The sequence below is a fragment of the Centroberyx affinis genome, unplaced genomic scaffold, assembly GCF_046629955.1.
Source record: "Centroberyx affinis isolate AG114_WGS23_722 - 3 ecotype Tasmania unplaced genomic scaffold, CSIRO-AGI_Caff_v1 ptg001131l_1, whole genome shotgun sequence".
NCBI lineage: Eukaryota > Metazoa > Chordata > Actinopteri > Beryciformes > Berycidae > Centroberyx > Centroberyx affinis.
This window is the reverse complement of record NW_027279670.1, coordinates 177576-201327: the sequence shown is the minus strand read 5'-3', so window position 1 is coordinate 201327 and position 23752 is coordinate 177576. Positions and strand designations below refer to the sequence as shown.

Here is a 23752-nt window from a genome sequence, read left to right as displayed (position 1 = left end):
GGCTCAGACACAGCCTTTGAGCGAGAGGGAGAGAAACGCTGGGCAAATTTCTCTCTCACCACAAACACTCGCCTGCGCACTACACACACACACACACACACACACGCACACATTGTCTATACTGCCACTCCCTTTTCCTCATTTTCCCTGTATGTAATATTCTCTCTAATATTCCCTCCTTTTTCTTTCAAAGCCCCCCTTCTTTGTCCAACTGTTTCTCCCTCGGAGGGAATCAACACAGAGAGCAGCTTCCTGCCAAGCTGGAGTCAATGTATTTCATCACTCCACCACTCCCTGCCGATCCAGAGGTAAAAACCATTTCTCTACCTGGCCAAAGGTTCAAAGTTTCATCACAGAAGCAGAGTGGAGCTTCACAATTTTCATTTTCAACCAATTTCCCAGGCCCACTGCAGACACAGCAAGACCTGTCATTTCATGATGGAATACAGTACGGTTTGCCGAAGCTAAATCCCTCCGGTTTGTCCTCAACCTAAGCGATGACCTGTCATTTTCTATTGACTGACACTGCTGACCTATTCAAACAAGACTCGTTTTCCAGCTAGATACGGGGATAAAGGGATATAAGCTGCGGGGAGGGAGGGATAACGCTAAAAGCTTCTTAAAAAGCGGATCCTTACTTGTTGCCGTAGTCTATCTTGGAGGTGACTTTCTGTTTGAGCTCGGTGAGCTCGTCCTGCGGGAGGGTGCCGGACAGGATCTGGGAGCGCCATTCGATGAGGTCGTAGATCATGTCGCGGACAGAGTTGAACATCTCGCGCTTGTCCCCCTGTCGGCGGAAACGGAGCGATGAACACGTGTACAGCTCAGACGGACAGACAAGAAATTAAATTGAAACAAGAATGAAATACAGAACATCCAAGCACGTTTTGGTAATGTTGTGAACTAGGTATAAGCCTGAGTGTAGGTACAGGGTAGTATAGGTGCAGAGAGGGGGTGGACCAGAACTTTTTGAGTCTAGTTCTAATGGTGTCTAGGTCATATCTGCGCTCACCTGTTTTCTTTTAACATCCAAGCCAGGTTTTTACATAGGCGCTCTCCCAAAATAGCAGAAGGGAAAGTTACATCATAATGTGTGCATGGATAAACAACACTGTGAGTCTAACCTAGATGTGGTTGGGAGATGTGTGGTTCCATGTGGTTAACTGAAGCATCTGTCAACACAGCTGTTCAGCAGCCTTACATCATATCTGACTAGAGGGTGTATGTGTGTGTGTGTGTGTGTGTGTGTGTGAGTGTGAGTGTGAGTGTGAGTGTGAGTGTATGTATTTCCAGAGTGGCTCACCACATAGAGGTCCCTCCATATGGAAGCCCATTCCCGCAGAGTGGTGGTGACCTCCTGAACCAGGGGCAGCTCAGTGGGAATGACCGTCTCCTTTTGCCTAGAGTGACAGTAGACAGTTTTGATTCAGTAGGTCTGATTGCATGCTCATTACACTCCACATTCAGGCATACTGCAGCATCAGAGATGTTGTGTCGGGTAAGGACAGGAGGGGAATCACGGAGGATATTAATCTGTCCATAATATCCGAGTCATTATCATTGCAGGCAGAATCATTACATATCTGTCAGAGGGATACATCCTAGTTGTAGCAGTTCCATCCACTGTGAGTATCATGTCCGCTTCTGGATTTCACACAGCAGTGGGCTTTGTGTGAAACTGCACTGACACCTGAAGTGACTGGCTAACTAATTGGCTTCTGACTGCTTCCAATGTAAAATCAAATTAATCTCACACCTTTGTTCACATCCTTTGGTACTAATTTTTATACAAAAAAAGAAAACGTCCGTTCCTCATGGTTCTCAGTCGAATTCAATGACTTTGCAGTTAAAGGTTTATTTTTCCTTGTGTGTTGCGCAAGTGAAATTGAAGGAGACAGATCAAAACAAAACAGTGCCACGAGTCAGGCAAGGACAAACACGCATGTCACATCATATCAAGTGCAGAACTTCACACTCAAACAACATTAAAGGCAGTCTATGTAAGATTTCCACTTTAATCTATCTTACAAGCTTCTCAGTAGGTCAAAAGATGTGGTGGAGGGATGAACTTCTAATCTATTCATTCCCTATTTTGTTTGTAGTTGTCCCCCGTTTTCCCCTCAATGCATTTTCTATGGGCCGCAACAAAGCTCCTCCCATATAGCTGCAGCCCCTCCCACCCCTTAGAACCGTCCAGGCTCAACCAGCTCCGCCTCCCCCAACGACAGGTGTGTAGTGCAAAATATGGTGGAGGAGCAGCAAGTCATAAGGCTGAAAAATCCTGGTAAGCCTCCCACATTGCCTTTGACCGAGCATGGTCAAAAACAAGAATAAACAGTGTACAGGTACAGGTATTGCTATTGAAACAGGGAGGAACCTGACACAAACCAAAGGAATTAAAATAGATGCCAAGTTTATCATTTATTTTTCTCCAATCTGGACTATTTGGGAAACTAGTACTAACTAGATCTAATCCCTTCCATTACTCAGAACCAGGCAATGCGGAGCTGTGCAGGGCTGAGCCTGATAAAGGCAAAGTCCAGCTGGTTTGTTGTGTGTTTCCATTTTATTTTGAGCTAACCAAGCTAACGTTATGTTTGTTGCTATGCTGCGCCCCTGTACTGGCAGGATGCTACTAATGTTATAAGCTGTTATGCCAACCGTGGTTTAGCCGACCGATTCGCTGGTAAATTATGAATTGAGGACTTCAATTTGGTGTAGCTTTGTTTTGTCTTCTGTATTCTGTTCTGAAAATATATTTACAGAGAACAGAGTTGCCTAACACAGCAAATAGGGGAGAGATAACATCATGCCCATCAGCTCTACTTATTATGATGATCATCGGGTTTTTCGGCAAAAGCCTCACTAATGCACATAAATAATTGGTCAGTATGGTCTGTTGTGATGTGCCGCAGCAAAATTATTAGCCTTGGTGGTAATAGAGCTCACAAGCCCTGGAGTGTATGCCACACTGATCCCCAGCCATTACTGTGTTTCACTTTTAGCTGTGTTGCACTTTGCACCATGTCTCTAGTAATGTTATTATAGAAGCCACGCCACATGGCCATGAGTCATTTCTGCCTGTCCCATCTTAAATATACTACTGCTAAATTGCTGCTGGAAAGGCGAGGCAGGTTTTGTCTTTGTTGTGATTTAGAGTCGTCAATCATCTTTGGGCCTGCAGGGGGTTCTGTTTTACATAATCTTACATAGTATGCTTTTGAATATGCAACTAAAGTATGATGCAGAGAAGACATACAATCACACAGATCATTCCAAGGTGTAATTGGAGAAGTACTGACCCATTGCCCTCGACTGTGGCCTCTTTCAGGTGGATATAACAAGCAGGAAATATACCCTGGAGGGGGAAGAGATCACAATGCAAACAACTTTATACTACTGCTGGGGCAAAACAAGAACAGAGTGTTTTTTGTTCAGCATGTCATATGAGCTGAAAAACTGAAATTTTAAACTTATAGATAAGGAAAAGAATAACCTCTAAATCAGGAATATGAGAGTGCAAAACCTTTGTTTAATAGCCACTCACCTTTTTGGACTTTCTTCTCAGCCTGTGCCCTCTGTACCAGCCTACAGCAGAATGGAATATGTCAAATGTACGCTCCCTTTCCAGTGCACAGTACACAAGCGGAATACAAACACAAGAAACTCAATGAACCCTGTGCAAAAGTTAACTTTTCATAAGGTTATTTTTGATGGAGTTTCTGCTTTATTAGATAAATTACAGCGGGGAGTGACAGGAAAGGTGAGGACAATATTGCGATTACATGGCATGTGCCTTGCACACTGAAACGCAAGGCAACTTTTAAATCCAGCATCTAACAAATTAGAAGGGAGTCTGGTGGCACAGCAGAAGAAATGAAGTTGGGAGTGGGGTTGCAGCCGCCTACAGAAGCACAATATCTTATGTCATTATTGGTAATATATGATCTTATTGAAAATATGTACAGAACTTTGATAAAGCACAAGAGGGACTTGAGATGACAGGGAAATAATGTCTGACATTGGTGTGTCAGCTCTGATCAGGCGTGTCATCGGTAAGGCAGTTCTCACCTTCATATGTCTCTAGTATGTGCACCGTGTCTCCGATCTGCAGCGACAGCTCCTCCTCTCCCCGGGCGTCGTAGTTATAGATCGCTGGAGGGAGACGAGAGGGGAGAGTAAGAAGAGGGATATTACAGGAGTGCAGAAAAAGGCAATAAAGCGCGTGGCTCCCTTGTGGCGCTAATTGTGTGTCACTGCAATGTGTAGTAGCGGCATCACACATCCGGAGGACACCCGCCCGCACAGTCTGACACATTCATGGAGGGGCATAGCACCACGGATGCTGCAATATCAACAAAGTTAGAACGCACACTGCAGAGAAATTTTAGCAAAATCAAATACAATTTTAATTAAAAATGTTAAATTTAGCTGTGCTGATGCTAAATGCATGGGAGAGCATATTATAGGGGCCAACAAAGTCTATTTCATAAGTCAGATTAGTTCAAATCACAATGAACACTTCACACAGCTAAATTAGGATGTCAAAAATTTGTTGTGACAAATTCATTTACCAGTATATAGTATTAAATACATGACAACCAAACCACACATTCCATCTTCCCCTGGTTTTTACACTACTCTAAAGCCAAAAAACCATCTAAACATCACATTAAAAAGGAATCAACCTTTAAAGCTTATGCATTCATAGCACATAACATACAGTACATCTCGACACTGTTTGGATTCATATATACTACATTACAAGAAAAAGAAAACCCTACTCAGAGCTCAGTACCACACTAGTCATTTTTCTTGTCCACTCTGTCCATGTCAGAACTCAGCAAATGAGTAATGGCATGTGTGACCTCCATTTTCTTTTAGTATCTAGACAAGGCGGGCTATTCTTTCTGCTGCCACTGATTCAACAGTCAACATCTCCAATCCATTGTCAAAGCTCCCACAGCATGTCAAGGTCAACCTAGAACGACAATAAAACGGGGGGCGCCGACACTCTTTCTCTCATCAGTGAGTGGTGAACAGCATGTTGCTGCCAAACCAGCCATGACCGACACTTGTCTTTGAGAAACGTGACACAAACACACACACGCATAATCTATAAGGCCGGGAACAGCGAGGAGGATCCCAGCAGGACTGACAGTGTGACAGGTGGCCGTGGTGACACAGGATTTTTGTGTTGAGGGGACACCAGTGGGGAGAAATGAGCCAGGTGTGTGTGTGTGTGTGTGTGCATCTGCATGTGTGTGTGAGTGCGTGTCATGCTGAGAGAAGGCATGCGGGGCCCCATCAACAGAGGTTCCCAGAGGTGAATGACAGCATAATTAAAAAAGACCCTCGCCACAGGTACTGAAGCCTTCCCAGCATGCTGATGGTGCATAAAGTGAATCAACCATTTTCTCCCGTTGTCACCTGCCACCAGAAAAGCTGATTATGTTTAATGACTACATTAGATGGCACACAGCAATGCTTTTTTTTTTTTACCATTTAGCTTTAAGTTGTTAAGGTAGATAATATTTTCTATCGCACAGGAGATTTCAGCATCTCTTTCCTGTGAGCGATCGTTCAGGCCCGGGGGTCGGTGCAGTCGATGGATTTTTTATTGTTTTGAGAAGATGATTTGAGAGCTGGAATGTGATGCAAAATGTTCTCATCCAGAGGTCTGCCCAGGGACGGCTGTGGCTGACATATTTATTGGACCAACATAACTTTTTATTGGCCCGACTCCAACGACTCATCCATATTGTTCGATCCTGCATATAAAGTGAGATGCACTCGAGTGGGTCCACTATGTAGGTGTACTGACTCGGCATGTTACTGTAGCAGCAAATGTGCGTTGCAAGGTTCAGTGTCAACATGCTGATTGATTAACTGTGTGTGTTCAAGACCTAACTTTTGCAAAGCACACAAATTTTCAACAGTGATTAATCAGAGCAAAATTACAGTTTTTGTTTGGGGATGGTGGAAACTTCTGAAAAAAATTATATATTAATATAATATTGAACACTGATGTGGAAACTTTGTTGTCCATCAATGAACATACAATGAGAGAACTAGTGTACAGCTGAGGATGGAAAAAAAAATCCTGAAATAAACCTCTTAAATAACGCAAATTTTTGTTCAAAAAAGGAAGCCATGCTGCGATTGTAGGAAATAAGAGAGTAATCGCAAGGGTTGAAAAGTTGATCCTGTAAACCTTTGCACATGTACTAAAAGAGATTTTTTTTTATTCAGCAGAGTCTCTTTCTTCAACTTTAGCCCTGAGCACTAAGCTCCTCTGCAGCTCTGCACTAGGTCATATTCCTCCTGCGGGAGCAGAGGGCTGATCTCTGTCCACAGCCGGACCCTCAGTTCAATGGTTTTCAATGGACTTTATCAGCCCTAATGGGTAAACAGGGATACTAAATTATCCATTTTTCATGCACAGTGGCCACTGAGATTACAGGCAACTACTGATGGTGACCATATACTTTTTGCTATGACTCATAGCACAGTCTCCAAACCACTCATCTCATCTCATTTCCTTTAGCTATTGTTACAACAGGTGCTGCATGCGAGCCTTTACACCACATTACAAAACACTGGAAGCACAGAAGTGAAAGCAGATAGCTCTGACTACATACAGCAAGAGAGATAAGGGAGGAATTGTGGGTGCATAGTGCATATACATGTATACACGTCTGGTCTTATATATCACCCTGTATCAGATGTTCAGTGTGTATAGGGTCAGACAGAACATGTGACCTGGCATCATTCCTCTGGATCCTGTAAGATTTGTGTTCTATCCCAGTATCTCTCACAAAACCTCACCATTTATAGGAAGTGCTTTCTGCAGCCTGTTTCATTTCAGCCTTGTGTTGTTTTGTTATGAATGTGTGCACAGGCGTACATGCACGTGTCCACACACGCATGTGGGTGCATTTTTATTTGCGATCCCCGGAACAATCCGGCAAGCCCAGCGAATCTACCAGAACGCGGGCCGGCGGCTGCGAGAGGGAGCAGTGGAACAAAGACCCAGTGAAATGAGTTCAGTGGTTCCATGCCGAGATACAAAAGGAACCTACAGGGAGAGAAAACAACAAAACAAACAAAAGGGAGGGGGGATTAATCTGTGCACGGCCATGAGAGAGCAGCCTAGTCACCATACAGCGGGGTGGGCTCAATTAAACTATCATTAAGAGTAGCCAGAAAAGCCTGCGAAGCCAACAACTGCTGCATGTGTGTGTTTGTCTGGAACTGGGTCACGGTTCCAGCTGATTCGGCGTGTTATCTAAACGGCAGGTGCTGAGAGGAGAGCAGCCTAAACAAACAGCTCTGATAGAGAAGTAAAGCATCACGTTTCATAAAAAAAAAAAAAATGAGAAACTGCCCCCGTGATGACTGCCAACGCAACCGCTTCACATATCAAACTAATGGGAGCTTGGAGCATTCGGGAGAATCTCACTGGGCAAGTGATGCGACTACGAAATGAACAGAAACGACACCCAGGGCGGACGCCGGCTAAATGACAACCATCAAACACAACCCTGACACGCGTCAAGGCGACGGTGGCGCAACTTAACACCAGATCCGACGCGATTCTCGTCACGTGGGGACTGACTGACGACTCTGATTATTCATAAAGCCGTATTTGCATACCCAAGAGTAAATTGATGTCAATTAGGAAGCAGTGAGGGAGAGAAAAACCATCAGAGGAAGAAGAGCGGGATGAGGAAGTGGACCATATTCTCCCCGGAGTGTGGCATGCAAATCATTTTCTGGAAGCGGGGGGAAAAACAGTAGCATCGTTTGCCAGGGGCTCATTACCATACGTAACCTCTTACATAAGCCTGAGCAGATTCAGAGAACATTATCTTCAGAGGAAACGAGTGAGGAATCAGATTACAGACCCATCCACTTAGCCGGCGCGTCGTCTACACCCTCCCCACAATTATAAGCAGCCCCAACTAAACACTGGACTGATTGTAATTCTACACTATGGGCTCAATAATAACTTGTGCTAATCCACACTGGGTACAACATATCATTACAGCTAGAGGAGAAGATGGTGATGAAGTGTTGGGGGGGTGGAGAAAGAGACGGGGCCTCTCGATGCTCCGTATACGGTCCTAAAAGGCTGTGCGCCCACGCAGGGACGGAGGAGGTGAGGGTATCCCAGTCAAGAGGCTTGTCTAGGGGGAGACCGGCAGAGTGGAGCGCTAGGCCACTCTCACTCCGGTCAAGCTGGCCCTTTGTAGAGACAGATGGAGAGAAAATCCTCTAATGTCTGGCAGCAGGTAGTAGAAGCCGAGGGGCCCTGTCCAACATGACCTCACATCTCTGCAGGCAACTCCATCCGCCCCGAGTGATGGGACTCAACTACTAGAGCATGGGAGTCTCAATGAGTGTGTGTGTGTGAGAGAGAGAGGGTGAGAGAGAGCGCCTGTGCGCGACTGCGTATGACAGAGAGAAAGAGAAAGAATGGGGGAGCGCAAGATAATAGTAATGGAGAGTAATACTGAGTCAGGGAATATGACTTTAATACAGTGCTTAACTTGGATGAGAGGAGTTCAATAAGCACATAGTACACTGTGAATGCCCTTTTCTAGGCAGCGGGATTGAATAGAGGATGATTACTACACTCCAGCTGTACTCCGGGTCTCCTAGGCAAGACAGAGGAGTTGGCCGGGGGGTGACACACACACACACACACACACGCTGCACATACAGTTGTATCTTCAGGTTATAACTGGCTCTCAATGACTGGCCCGATTGAAGAGATTTGCATGTAAAAAAGATTTACCTCTCACTACCTAAGTGCAGGAGACTAGATTATGACACCATATCACACGCAATAGAGACGGTGTTAAGGGAATAAGTCAAATGTAGGTCAAGTACGAGATTCAAGAGAGAGCCAATTCGTTTTGAAGCATCACCTCACTGCACATCCACAGTGGGTTAAATATACCTTTCTGGAGTACATAGTCATATCCAGACTATGCACTATATAAGGCTCATTGATGAAAATGTTCTTTGACGAAACACAGCTTGGTTAACAGAGATGAGTAGTTTTAGCTTTTAATAGCCTATAGCACAAAATATGAGGATAAAAACGCTGATTTGGAGATAAAGCTAACTTTTTTTTTTTATAAATTCCGACTTGGGGTTGGATTCGACCCCATGTGCAACATCTGAGCACAAGAAACTTTTACAAATGAGCCTCTCTGGGCCATGACGCCTCGGAGGACATGACTGGCGTACGAAACAAACATACCCTTATTTGACATCAACCTGGTGTAGCCATTTGTATGGGACAAATGTGAGCCGAGCGAGGCGCCGGTGCAGGTGTTTACTGTGTGTGTTTTCCTGATGAGCCCCACTGGTGGTGAGACAGAGCTGGCAGCAGTGAGCTATGCTGCAGAGCTGACAGGTATTCTTCAGGGATCTGCCAAGTGCTGTTAGGATAACGGGAGGAACATCGGCCCGGGGGGGGGCAGAACCCAGCCCTTCTGCTGCATCTCCACACTGGCTGTGGACTTTAACTAAACCGGTCTGTCGGACTCCCTCACCGAAAACCATGACAATGATGCACATGAAACAGTGTTTTTGAAGTAGATGATACGTAGATGCGTGGGGATTATATCTGTTGGTCTGTGGTAAGTGTGTCAAGGCGGCCTCTGTTTTTCTCTGAGTGTGAAGAAATTCATTAGCAGGAGATTTTTTTGAATAAAGCCAAACTCCCACAGTTAAAAATAAAACTCTCAGGTGTCATAGTTTCAGCACTGGTGACAGGATGCACACAGAGCAATTGACAAAATACACTGAATTATTACACGGAACAAACTGCTTCTCCAACATTTTCATTTTGATTTGAAAGCAAAAGTATCAGCAATCTACACCACTGCTTAAGGCGCTCAGGTAGGCCTACAGGCTATGATTTGGATTTGCTAAGAAATACTTTCCAAACATCTCAGGGCGACATTATCATACTAAAGAAATCATAACAAGAATCTCAGATTTCTTTCTCATTTCATTAAAGCCCCTATGGGTAGAATATTTAGCTCAATATATCATTGTCAAATTAATTTTGATAGCATAGTATAATGGCTGTAGAAATGAGACCATTCATTGTGGTGAAAATTGGTTTATTCTATGTGTTGCTTTCTATGTGTTTATTCTATGTGTCCCGGGGTATGATTTCCCACAAAATGTGCAGAAAGGAGGAGGCTCGACCAGAACAGATCAACTGCCTCACTCTACTTGTCTGTAGCATGGAACTGATGTAAGTATTATATTATAGTATATTATATTATATTAAACAAATTCACAAACAAGTATAAATGCTGTCCACAGCGCCTAGCTAGGTGTGCATGATTGACTGTTGCTGTAGTTTAAGTTACTGCAGTCCTGGAACAATCAGGATAACTGCATCATTCACCCAATGCATTATTAGCCTTCGTCACACAGACCACCCAGTTACACACTGTAATGCGAACACTGATCAAGCAAGCATCGTTAGCATTGGGCAAACTTAATAAATTCCAAATCTGATATGCAAAAACCTGCTTTGCTAGCTCAGTCTAGTTGTAACTAAAATATTCCCCAGCAAAATATATATTTTTTTATACACACAGATTAGCCACAGCAGTTGCAATGCTTAGGGAGACTATAACAAAGGCCTCAACAGAGGTGAGCAAGCGCCGTTTGACTGACTGACTGACTGACTGACTGACTGACCTGAATTTGGCTCCTGATGAGCACATCATGTGCTGAAAAAAATAATTAGCCTCCTTACACAACCTTATTCCAGTTCCATTATTCAGTTTGCATTATAACATTTTCACATCACCTCTTTTGTACATACACTCACCGAGTACTTTATTAGGAACACCTGTACACCTGCTTATTCATGCAATTATCCATTCAGCCAATCATGTGGCAGCAGTGCAATGCATAAGATCATGCAGATACAGGTCAGCAGCTTCAGTTAATGTTCACATCAAGCATCAGAATGAAGAAAAAGTGTGATCTCAGTGACTTTGACCGTGGCATGGTTGTTGGTGCCAGACGGGCTGGTTTGAGTATTTCTGAAACTGCTGATCTCCTGGGATTTTCACACACAACAGTCTCTAGAGTTTACACAGAATGGTGCGAAAAACAAAAAACATCCAGTGAGCGGCAGTTCTGCGGACGGAAACGCCTTGTTGATGAGAGAGGTCAGAGTAGAATGGCCAGACTGGTTGGAGCTGACAGAAAGACTACAATAACTCAGATAACCTCTTTACTACTGTTGTGAGCAGAAAAGCATCTCAGAATGCAACACAGCGAACCTTGAGGCGGATGTCACTTTGGTAGCTGGTTGACACTGAGCTGAAAGCTGATACCTACCCAGTATTAGTATGGTGTTCCTAATAAAGTGCTCGATGAGTGTATACTGTATTTATCTTCTCTATGCAGTCTGCAGTGGGGGGCGAGTGGAGAGTCTCTTTGCGACAGCTGACGTAAAATACTACCATTAAGGGACTCAAGGAGTCACTGAAGTCATTAAGTTTCAAATGGAAATGGTAGTAAGACAGGGAAATTACAATATCAAATCAGATTTTCCATGATCACACTTTTGCACTCTTGAGAAATCCAAAATAATTTCAAACACCATTACAAAATTACAGCCCTAAAGTGTATTATTAAAATACACGCTGAGATGACCCGTAGATACTGCAGCAGGTTTTCATGTCTGCATATGCATTAGTCAGCGGCATGCGCGGTGAAACAAGACAATCAACTATACAGCATACTTGTAACACTCAGACAGAGGAACAGCTTTGTCAGTGACGTACAAGGCAGGGAAAACATGATAATTAATTTCAAGTCCCTCTCTAATAGGGCTTAATAAGGGGTTTAGGCATTCAGACGGAAGCCTGATGGTTCTAATTTAGAGGCGAACACAGACGGTGGACCCGAAGACCAACAGAATCACCCTCTTTCCTCTTAAACCAATTATGCATAATAGCCTTTTAGGTTTATCTGTTGGAAAGCAGAGATAATGCTATTGTAATTAACCTGAAATTAATAAGACGGCAGCTGAGCTGAGAGGGAAAACCAGCAGTTTTCTCTCCCCAGTAGGACCAGTTTTTTCCCACCCTGTGACTGGAAAGAAGCAGGAAATACCGCCTGTCACCTCACTGTATCACAATAGAGACAGCATTTCCAGTAGCTCATAAGGAAATACTGGTGCATTTCATGAGTACAGGAAGATCGGCTATACCTCACTGAAAGAAGATAAGGTAAAAAGTAAAACGGGACACTGGCACAATGTAATGGTGTAAGGGGAGAGGAAGTGGGAGGGGCCGGGGGGGTGAAGAGAGAAGTGAGAAGATGAAGGGAGGAGCAGGTGGACAAACTAGCATACACCTGAACTGGATGCCAACAGTGCTAATGCCTCTTGGCAGAACTTCAGCCAAGCGCTCGGCTCCAACACAGGCCTCGGGGTAGAGTCTAACAGAGGCCGATAACTCAGACTCCACTGCCTCCGCAGAGCCGGGTTGTTTCTTTAATTGAAAATCATCTTCCCAATACAACAGGGACAGCGAGCAAAACCCAGCTCATTACAGAGCGCTGATGAAAGCCTTACGCAGAGAGATGTTTTCACACAATGGTTTCTGGTGTTGATAGTGGTGGTGCAGAAACGTCACGATGTCTGCCAGGAGAGAAATGGAGGGTTTGTATCTGCAGAGGCTCTCCGGTCTGCGCTTTGCACACACAGCTCAACAGTGTTTGCATTAGGAGTAAGCGCTTTTGAAACACTGTCTCTCAGACTCATTAATTCAACAGGCATAACGTTGGAAAAAATAATCTAGAACTGGATGTGCGCATATAATTCTTGATGATGATTATTGTTCATACATTTGCACATTTTTCCACATCTTATCAATAACTATAATATTTCCCATCATTGCATCTAAATGCTTGATGATCCGCTGAAACTATAAAGTGAATCTAGACCTAGCTAGGGGAAGTAAACTGGAAGTATTAGGCAGAATCCACACAAATTAGCCTCTTGCACAGCAAGGTGTAGCCTATTAATTACTGTTCTGTGTTACATCTCTTGTGATACGAATACTAATGAGAGCATAATTACCTTGAAATAGTTGAAGAAATTCTGGAACTGATTCAGCAAGTTTACTTTAAAACCTGTTTGGTGGTACTTTTCTTTGCCAAAAATGGCACTTCAGTGACAGGGCAAAAGTGCTTGACCCTCACGGTGTATCTGCAGCATCTGGCAGTGCAGTGCAAGAACAAAGTGGACATGTACAACAGGACAACCCCAGGACCTAGTCTTCATGCTGTTATCATCAATCAGTCGGTGTTCAGCTGAGGCAAAAGTCACACTGTCAGTGATGAGAGAGGAGCATGGCATCAATACTGAGCAGCGTCCTACAGAAAGGGAGAAGGTTGCATCTGGACGATGTTAGACAAGGGTGCCTCCGGTCACCCACTACTTCTAACTGCTGACATCAAACTGTCAGACAGTCTTAAGATGCCAGACACAGGCTTTACTGTAGTGCAAGGAACATTAAAAAGACAAGAGCTGAAGGGTGCATGAGCAGAGACCAGGCCAGAGGTACAACCCCATCTAAATACAGACGCTGACACAACACCGAAGCTTAGCTCCAACTTGACTAAAGACAATTTGTGTTAATATTACGCATATTCCCTAATTTAGATCACACATACCTTTAAAAGGTTGCATGTTAAACTGCTGAAATGGATGGATGTAATTAACCTCCAGTATAATCCACCGCACTGTGAAATGACCATGAGGAACCTCTTTGCCACCCAGGGTGACTGGTTTAGTAACCTGCTGTCTACAAAGATCCAACACTTCATTTGACCTGAATGTGTTAAGCAATAGAAATTAACTGCCATTTTGCTCTCTCTTTGATTGGAATATTTCTTTTACATTCGAGCAGACTACTTATGCTCAAAGGATTGATAAAGGTCAATCTGAAAGAGCATGGAGGCCTACATACCAGCCATTGACAACAGTATCTTGTGGCCTTTGCGCATTTATAATAAGATAGAGGACTTTGGGTTTATTGCTTTAAACTGAAGCTGGCTTGTGTGGAACAACTTGACCTCTGATGTAATGGCTGTTGGGTAAATCTGTTGGCTGGGCAGCTTAGAACCTTGGAGAAAACGAAATAGATCTTCATTCCACCTCATTTTAAACAAAAGAAAAGCAGCAGCCTAAACAATTCAGATGATTTGCCATCTGATCTACTATATATTTAAAATGGTTATATAGAAAAATGAAAGAAATGGAGGACTGTGATTGTGATAATAACTTTACAGCACTTGTGCTTAATACTATTCATTTCCTATTCAGTGTGAAGATTATTAATACCTAGAGTGAACTACCCATTAATAATTTCCTTTAATAGGTTTACGGGCCTTTCACAGGCCAGGTAGGTGCTAATTTATCTGCAGCAAAACCAAACCCTAATGTTGTAGGACTTTTTTTCTTCTGTTGTCTTGTTTGCACAGTCTTATTTATGACTTTACTCTAAGTATTAGGATGGTCAAACGGGTACTTGTGGTGTCACAAATGATTAAGTTAGGTGTGTGATTTTAGTAATAGGGGAGCTATTTTTACCTAATGCTTTTGAAAAATGTGAGAAAGCAATTTCCTCTGAGAAGTGCACACAGCGAACTACATTTTCAGTCATTTAGCATAGTCCAAGCTAAACTAAAGTACAGCCACCAGCACATCACACCAACTTGTCAGACTTGACATTAATGGGCTACATTTCCACACATGAAGCTTAAAGTTAGTCTGCACAACATTCTTGGGTCACCAAAACTTTTAATGCCGCAAACTACATTTTAAGTATTTGTATCAAAATGTTGTATCTATGGTGCATTATTGCATAACAGTACTTCAATCAGTAATCTATTGGCAAAAGTGAATTCAATTCATTCCCCTGTTTAATTTGTATGGCACCATTTCAGTATGCCATCATGTGATGTCCTAACAAGCTATTTAGGGATTTTGAGTACTGTCCAACACCAGTAAAAGGTGAATGTTGTGTATGACTTTAATTGACTCAGTTATGTCGCTGTATGCACATGCAAAGACAGAGAAAGGCTTAAGTTTTAATGTTTAAAGTTAGAAAACATGATGGCCAGATGAAAACGAGCACAAATTCATTTGATGTCTCCTGTAGTCAATATACAATCTCTGCCATCTTTTTTTTCTGAAACAAAAGAGGTAGAGGTGTCAGCTACAGCACGGAGATGACTTCATCTAAATCTCCAAAGGTTGATCACACAGTAGAGCTGACACTCACCGAAATCTAAAACTGCCTCTAGGGCCCACCGACATCTGAGCTGGGCTCCGAGGCTCTGACTTTATCAAGCATTTAGCTAGACACACACACACACCCCCACATACACACATACACAGAAACACACAAAAGGCCATTTCATCAAATGCCAGCAGTACTGAATGGCTGTCTCTTGCTGCACACGGCAATCCCTGGCCTGTCTCAGCCCACAATCAATGACTGACACCTCCATTACCAGTCCCCAAAAACAACCCATGCACAGGGCATTTTAAAGGTGACTAATGCAACATTAATATGGACTGCATTTGATATTAATGTCGACATTTTAATAACTTGAATAGCCTCAAAGATTTTGAACTGTATGGAATTGCAGCATCTGGGATTAAATAACTCAAAACTCTGAAAATGATTGGGGAAAAAAGAAACTCTTGGGAAGTTTACTTTTGCAGAATAAATATATTAAAAGTCCTTTTCAGTGGAGAGGGTGGCCGTGCCCAAGCCAAGCTTATGGGTGTTTAATAACAGCATGCATGTGGTCGTCAGTGTGGTTGGCGCTAGGCTGCACACCCCCAGTCATGTCAGCGAGCAGCTTGGAGCCGGACTTTGTGTTACGTGGTAATTAGGAGGGGAGTTTTCCCAGGGAGCCGGTCCTCTTGGCCCACGGTTGACCCACAGAAACAGACAGGTCTTCCAGTGTCAGCTCACCCACCGGCAGCCTGGCACCGCCTCAGCTCAGCTGCTGGCTCATCACTGCCTGCCATGCCTCTGCTCGAATAAAGCCTCAGCCACAGCGGGCGGCCGGGTATTGAGAGTAATCAATGTACAGCGCTGTAGACTGTGTTGAAAATCCACATTCAGTCTTAATTATTCCCTCTAATTATTTCTACACATCCCAACAATTAATAATTTAGAAACCTTTTCTCTGCAAGAGGATTGCAGCAGAACATCTTATCTCCGTAAGTGCTGCCTATTCTGTCTTAAGCTCTTGTCTCATATGAAGGATAACATTCCAAAAACTCCTCCAAAAGCTTCTTGATGTTCATTGCTTAATATCTTAAAAGGACAACTGATCATATTAGTTAAAATATTCATGTGTTGCAAGCAAAGGATTTAAGATAACCAAAAACATCAAAAACAATCTGTAGGGAGTTTGATATTTACGCAAGCAGTCATATTGTCATAATAGGTTCAATTGGTTGGTACCTCATTTTAGAGTGAAAAGCTGAAGTGAACCAAAAGCCTACAATGCTGTTAACTGCATGTGAACCACCAAGTTACCTTCCTGCATGTAAACTGCCTGCCTAATACGGCTTGATGCATAAAAGGTCACAATATATTTCATCCAGCTGAATCTAAATTATGTCATAACACACGTCTACATCAATGACCTTTGTTTCCCATTGACATGTGGCACACCATTAGCCATCTGTCAAGCCCAAGACAGCAGCACAGCAGGCTTCTTTCAGACAATACACAAGCTGCTTGGCATGACCACGATCAATAGGGAGGGGACGGGAGGACTGAAGTCGTAGGAATGACCCCCACCACAGTTACTCACACTCACACACACACAGCCCCATCATACATGACCAAGCCGAGTGTGTGTGTATCCTTTCTTCGTCATGTCTTGCTGCCTCTGACAGGCCGTCAAGAAGGACCATCACGCCGCATTTCACTTGGGCTGTCAGTCACACAGGGCCACGCATGCTCACACCCATGTGTGTCAACTTTCACCACAAAGATGCTTTGTCAAGTCACATCATGATACTGTCTGCCACTGTCTCCACAGGCAACCGCTCATATGTACCATAACTCAGCAGCAGCCATGTGTCTTGTTATAGTTTAGCTGAAGGAAGTGAGATCATTTTTTTGCCATACATTTCTCACTGAGGGAAATGAAACACTTGTCGTTAAGGGCGCTACAGGTCTAGGCAACAAATAGTTGTGTTGAGTGATGAGCAGAAAATTCTTGCATGCAATTCACATATTCACATATTGACTGGTGATTAACTTTGTCACAAGCCTCTCCAGAAGTTACAAACAAGACAGCCAAGGCTCTCTTACTGACTCACTGTCTTATTGACAGGTGATGTCAATAAGAGAATAAAGAGCAACATACATTGCTGTTGACAGTGAATGGGAGGCCAACAGTGAGCACAAAAGGTGACAGTGCCTGAGGTGGTTTCACACGGATATGTACCCGGCCATTTCTGGTTCACACGTTGTAAAATCTGTCTCGTTACTAAAGCAGCTCAAGGTTTTGTCTCATGAAGGTTGCCCTTGGTTGTCTGGTTTGTAGCTTTGGAGAGACATTTCTATGTTCACAAACTGCCTTAGAATTAACAGTTGTTGAGAGATTTCCATTTTTAAAAAAAAGGTACATCAAATTTTCACCTGCTGTGTAAATCCAAGGCCAACTTGTTCACAACCATTTTTTCCTCTCTTCAACCTTTCACATGACAGTGACACTTAAAACAAGATGTAAGTGTTCCAGCTTTGTCTCAGTGGCGAGCCGAGGAGGAATAGTGTGGAACCACTTAGCTATGCACTGATTAAATAGGCCGGCTGTCATTTGTCTTAGCCGCCATCTCACAGCAAGCCATTGGGAGCTGTACTATTAGAATTGCCTCACCAAGCAGCGCGGCCCATAGTTAATATATTATTTCCTTTCAAAATGAATAATAGCAAAGTCATACTGACCTCCAAAGAGAGAAGAGGAGCATTATGGCCAAAGTTTTGACTGAGATAAAGTGACAGTGTCTAATGAATACCAAGACAATGAAGTGTAAATTATCACTGCATTAAAATCTCAAAATGATTTGTTCTGCAAAAAAGCATATTATACAAATAACTGTCATATCACATATCACAAAACTGACCAGTGAAAGGGATTTTTTTTAAATCTCGTATCACGTTTACCAGTTAAACCAGTTATGAATCACAGGGTTCAGCACATAGCTGGCCTAAATTATGATCCCACGTAAAATGGGTTGGCCCATGTGTCAGTGCATTTCAATATAGTCACTCAAGTTTATACAGTGGCTGTTTTGTTGACAAAAAGCTCTGCTGTCTCCTAAACAAAGCTGGTAGAGAGAAAGAGGAAGCCGGTTTGTGTACAGATACAACACAGGGGGGCAGCTCTCGGACTGCAGCACAGTTGCAGTATGTGGAGGAAAAAAATCAAGCAGGATGAGGCCCCAGGTGGAGAGTGTGTTAAGTTCTGCAGGCAGACAAAAACAAATAATCCATCGCCTTGAAGCAGAAACTCATAAAGTTTGGAAATAATGGTGTTAGCTTAGGGTTCAGGCTCCAGGTGATCGCTCAAGAGGGTCGCACCCGTCTCACCATCGGCGCTTAATAAAAACACTTAGCTTCCTGCTATCAAAGTAGAACCGCGCTGGTCACCGCACCAGAGGAAGGGGATGTGCAGTTCTTAAAATAAAACATAGCCACATTGCACTGTGGCTCTGTGCATCCTCTTATTTGATCACTCCGCTCTGCTGCGAGAGGCGAGCAATTTCTGTTAGTATCTTTTTATTTATGAGCAAAGGAGCCGAGCCAATCATAAACACCACCTGGCTTTAACACAGAACAAACAAAGATGAAACTATTTGTTACCCTCCTGACAAGGAAGAAAACACACCTCTCTTCAACTTGTCCACCATTTCTCAGCGTCCCCTTCCCTCTCTCCTGGCTCCTTCCTATTAATCAGTTGGTTTATTTCACTCTAGTAAAAGCACTTTGTCTCCACTTTTGTCAGCTCAGCTCTTTTCCCGGACAAAGTTTAAGCGTGGGTAGAATCAGGTGCCTCATTCTAAAGCTCAACTATGTAGTTAATATTGTTAAATGGTTTGTTATGTCAGAATTAATAGTAGCAATGCTTGGCTCTTTCAGCTTATGCCTTGTAATTGCAGAGAGATGCACAATGTAGGTGTGTGACAACTGACAACAGCCACGCACACTCTTCCCTTTTAACATTCACTGTGTGAAACAGACACACTGTAAGGCATTTACTGAAACAATCACGATGAAAACAACTCCTACCATATAAAAACAAGAAAACTGCTAAAAGGGAATGACTCAAATTTCGCTCTAATGTTGTTTCTCCCTTATTTCACACCAAATAGCTTCAATAGTTTATGAGAAGAATAAAATACCCGGCAAGGAATTCAAAACACATGGAGAGAGTTGATGTAGTAACTGAGACAAAGTTTTAATTGCTACCATATTTGTTAGCTTTCTACACTTGTGGGTGGGAGATGGTTTTCTTGGGCGTAGGGCGGGGGCTTCACAAATTTTTTTATTGGCTCAGACAAGAGACAAAGTGACTGTCTCTCCTTCCCGCTCCCAATGTGTCATTCACTGCTAACCTGCTCCAAAGGAAAGAGTCCAGACGATGGTTGTCAATCCTGTCACACTATACCGTCAACCGCAGTTTAAATCATAGCCGCGTTCAAGCTAGGGTTCAGAGCTCAGTGTGTGTGGGCGTGTGCATGCATTTGTCCTCTTAACTAGATAAGCAGCCACTCTGAGCTATGTGAACTGACCCACAGGAAGCGGCATTTCCTTACTGGCCAAACCTGCAGCTCAGAATCGGCCAGCAAGCTCTGTGCTGAAGAAAAAAATGTTAACGCTATCCAATGCAGTTTGTACAATCATAGCATTTGCTATATTCCGAGCTGGAATTATGTTAAATTACTTTAGGCTAAATTACAAAGGAAGTACTGAGGAATGGAAAACGTTTCTCATGACAGCCCATGTTCTCAAGGCAATTTATACTTAAGTCTCAACAGCAATATGTAGGCCTACATCTGGTTTGCTTTCAAGAACTGCAACCCCTCAGAAGTCTCTCTCAAGGAACAGCAACATCCCGATGAAACAGAATTAACGAGACAACACTTGAAATTAGCATCGAAAAGGATTTCTGGTTAATTCATCACACAACTGGGAGACAGCTAGAAAACATTTCCCCAAGGCCCTGTTAAATCTCCTTGCCACGAGAGGAACCAGCCTTCGGAACTCCTCCGGTTCCTTTGATTTATGCCGGGCCGGTTGGCATTTGACAAGAAAAGAACTGTGTAATGAAATTAGCTCAAGGTCAAGAGAGATTTTATTTGAACATCTCTTTGACGACTGGATCATTTGACTTGTCTTTTTCTGATGTGAACATGGGTTGGATAAGAAGTCGGGCCCGCGCCCAACCCTCAATTTCCATTTGAAGTTAAGCCATAATAGTCTCATATGTGACTGTCTCATGAATGCACAATCTATTTTGACAAGTCATTAAATCAAGCCAGTTAAATCCAGGCTGATAGGCAGCATGACAGGCATTCTGAACATGCCGGTGTAACCCAAGATGTTCCCTAGAGGAGGAAGTTGAGCTCACACCTCAGGGTAACAGTTATCCTTAGAAACACTCTAAAAACAATGGGGTTTGTTGCCTCTGGAGGGATAGGGGGGATTCCAGAGGCAACAAGAATGGGAGTTTCCAAAATTGAGTCAAGGTGCCCACATTACCAACCCTTGCTCAAGCCCAATGGGGAAAAAAGTATTTTTACACCGAGGTACGTTCACTTTCCTCTGACTTCCCCATTACATCTTAGAGCAGGGATGGGCAATCGTGTGTTATGGAGGGAGTATGCAGGTTTTCATTCCTCATTCCAACCAAAGACTACAGGTCATTTCATGGTTGAAGGTGTGCTTATCATTGAAATAATCTGCTGTCTTTGGTTGAAAACCTGTATACTCTCTGCCCTCCATGGCACATGATAGCCCATCGCTGCCTTAATGAAATTTGCCACACAGAGGAGCTTACCTAAACCAGCAGAGAACTAGACAGCACAGCAAAGAAGAAACATACAAACTCATGAACTTTAGACTAATTTGTTTTTTTCAGATTATCATTGCAACACATTTGTAATATGAGAGAGAACCTTGGGATTGGCTTACTGTGTTGGGCCAACTAGCTAGTGTGCATGTACAATGCAGTGCCTCTACATCATACTGTGATATAAATCAGCTATATGGTGACATCAAGCTTTAAAATCACTGCTATACACCATGTAAGGCAATAGCATTTATTATTAACACTGCTGTGGAAAGACTAAGGGAGACACAAGGTTTTCCTACACTCGGTAATAAAGTCACGAGGCCATTATGAGACTAGCAAATGATATGACAAAACTTGCGCCGAAACAGAAATAGGTCCACAGTGGATGCTGCGAGCACAAGAGGTCTCACAGAGTGCTCATTAGTGCTACTTGGTCACCACAGGATATTTTCAAACTGCAATGCCTATGCACCCCACCAATCCTCTGCACCAGTGATGTGGTGGTGGCTGCTTCTCAGTTCATTCATGACTCATCCGCTCTAGCATTTACTGATCCCTATGAGAATTTTCCCCACGATTTCTGAAGAACCTCTACTTTCAAGACCACTTGGATATTTGAGTCTACATCCAGGCAATCACTATCACTGGAATAATACAGAATATGTCTCTACACATAGTCACAGCACACAGTGTGTGAACCAAAGCAATATTTGCTAAAACCACAGTGTGACAACAGGCTACCAAAGAATGATCTTGTTGGGTGTGGACTGGACTGAAAACGACAGAGGCAATGAGGAAGCTGTACAGTGAGGTGACAGTTCTGGTGTAACATGCTGAGTTCAACCATCAGTCACTGCAGCATCCTTAATGAAACTACAAGCCCTCTGTTCCACTGCTGGGCATAACAACAGCATGAATGTGGTGGGATATCTTACAAATGAAAATAATAACAATCCACCAAAGTGAAACAACATTCTTTAGGAAAACATGTTTAATTTGCTACATCTCTGACTGACTAGGTGATAGTGTACGTATTACTTAGTCTAGAAAAACGTGTACTTGTTCTTCTCAACAACAAATCAACTAGAGCAGTGGGGTCCGGGCTCCTCCAGGGGATCCCCAGCAAAATTAGGATTGGTTTAATTTCCTTTCATTTACTCCCTAGAAATTAGCACAGTGAGAAAATGTATAAGCATGCCTTTATTGTTACATTTCACTCTACCCAATGCCGTCTAATGTGTCAGTTATGTAATTCTCCACAAAATCAAATCCCAAAAATATTTAGATTGGGTTTCTTAAACCAAAGTATTATCAAAGGGAGCTCCATGATTTAATGAGCATCTGTTTGGAGGTCCTTGACAGTGAAAAGATTCACTAGCTCCTGAACTAGAGCAACAAAAGTACAAAATATAAAGATTCTGCAATAGCCATCTTGTTGCAAAAAATGTGTGTGCCTATCATGAGTGATTAAAACGATGCCCTAACAAAAACAATATAAATAGTGAGTTTATACTGGCCTTATAGTACTTTATCGTATTACTTATCTCCTATAGTATTACAACAGGGTTTCTGTGGTATATTTTTTCTATATCGTCCATGTAAAACGTGGACGATCCATCCATGTATTGTCGGATTACTACAGTTATTTTCTTTCGTATGGATGCACGTTGTTACATTTTACAGTATAGTGAGATACCGAAGCAGAGAGTGGAAGATACAGGACAGTGTTCCAGGCCACGGGACGCCTGTTTGCAAAACCAGTTGAGGAAGTGCCAGTATATAACTATAAAAACAAGACAATCTTGTGCTTAGAGTGCTGCGATAAACACCAACAGCTTCAAAAGTAACCAGTTGCAAGTACTGCGTAGCCTATTACTAGTTTCCAGCGCAGGCCCCACAACACAGGAAACAGGGTTGCAACTAGGCGCGCCTCTAACAATTCCCAATCCACACACAGTCCGCTCCCTCACAAAAGACAGGGATTCCTTGTTTTGCATTTCATGCCAACTAGTTGGCAGATAACCTACTCATGAGATTTGCATTCCCAAAATGTAAGCAAATTTGACCCACTTCTAAAGATGCCGCATAAGATATCCAATAAATTATATAGCCGGGGCGCTTTCTAATCACAATCCTTCCCAAACTTGTGCAATCTGAATGCTGAGAGCTAGGACGAGCTAACGATGGACCATGCAAGTTTTCTTACTCACCAACACCATATTTTTCCTTTTTAGTGGGCACCCAACGAGACATTCTCAGTGTCGAAGCTTCCCCGAGTTGATGTTTCGTCTGTTAGAATAGGTCCAGGGGTGACCTCTTCTTATTAATGTAGACTTTTTCAGTTTTCTCTGAGCTTTAGGGAGCTACACCGAGCAGCCATTTTCCACCAGTGACAGGACGCTCCGCAAGGGGGTGGAAGGGAACACAACTTTTTAGTCACCATGTAGGCGTTCATACAGTAGGCGTTCAGCAAAAAGTTACGCTGGTGGTTACTGAGGGGGAGAAATGTGTTATATGACTGATGAAAAGTTATATTAGTCTATAACCTGCTGCTGCATGGCTGTGACAGCCTACGTAAATC

General features: G+C 43.1%; 1 protein-coding gene across 2 annotated transcripts in view; it reads right to left on the bottom strand.

Annotated features, from left to right (window-relative positions):
- Nucleotides 1-23548, bottom strand: part of dock1 (dedicator of cytokinesis 1) — a 172419-nt gene extending 148871 nt beyond the window's left edge. For both annotated transcript variants that reach the window (XM_071523954.1, XM_071523955.1), the window contains exons 1-6: nt 23382-23548; nt 4072-4155; nt 3548-3588; nt 3303-3358; nt 1304-1400; nt 639-787 (exon numbers count right to left, since the gene is read on the bottom strand). In XM_071523954.1, coding sequence (XP_071380055.1) covers nt 639-787; nt 1304-1400; nt 3303-3358; nt 3548-3588; nt 4072-4155; nt 23382-23424 — 470 coding nt within the window. In that variant the 5' untranslated portion in view covers nt 23425-23548. The remainder of the gene's footprint in view (nt 1-638; nt 788-1303; nt 1401-3302; nt 3359-3547; nt 3589-4071; nt 4156-23381) is intronic.
- Nucleotides 23549-23752: the final 204 nt, after the last annotated feature.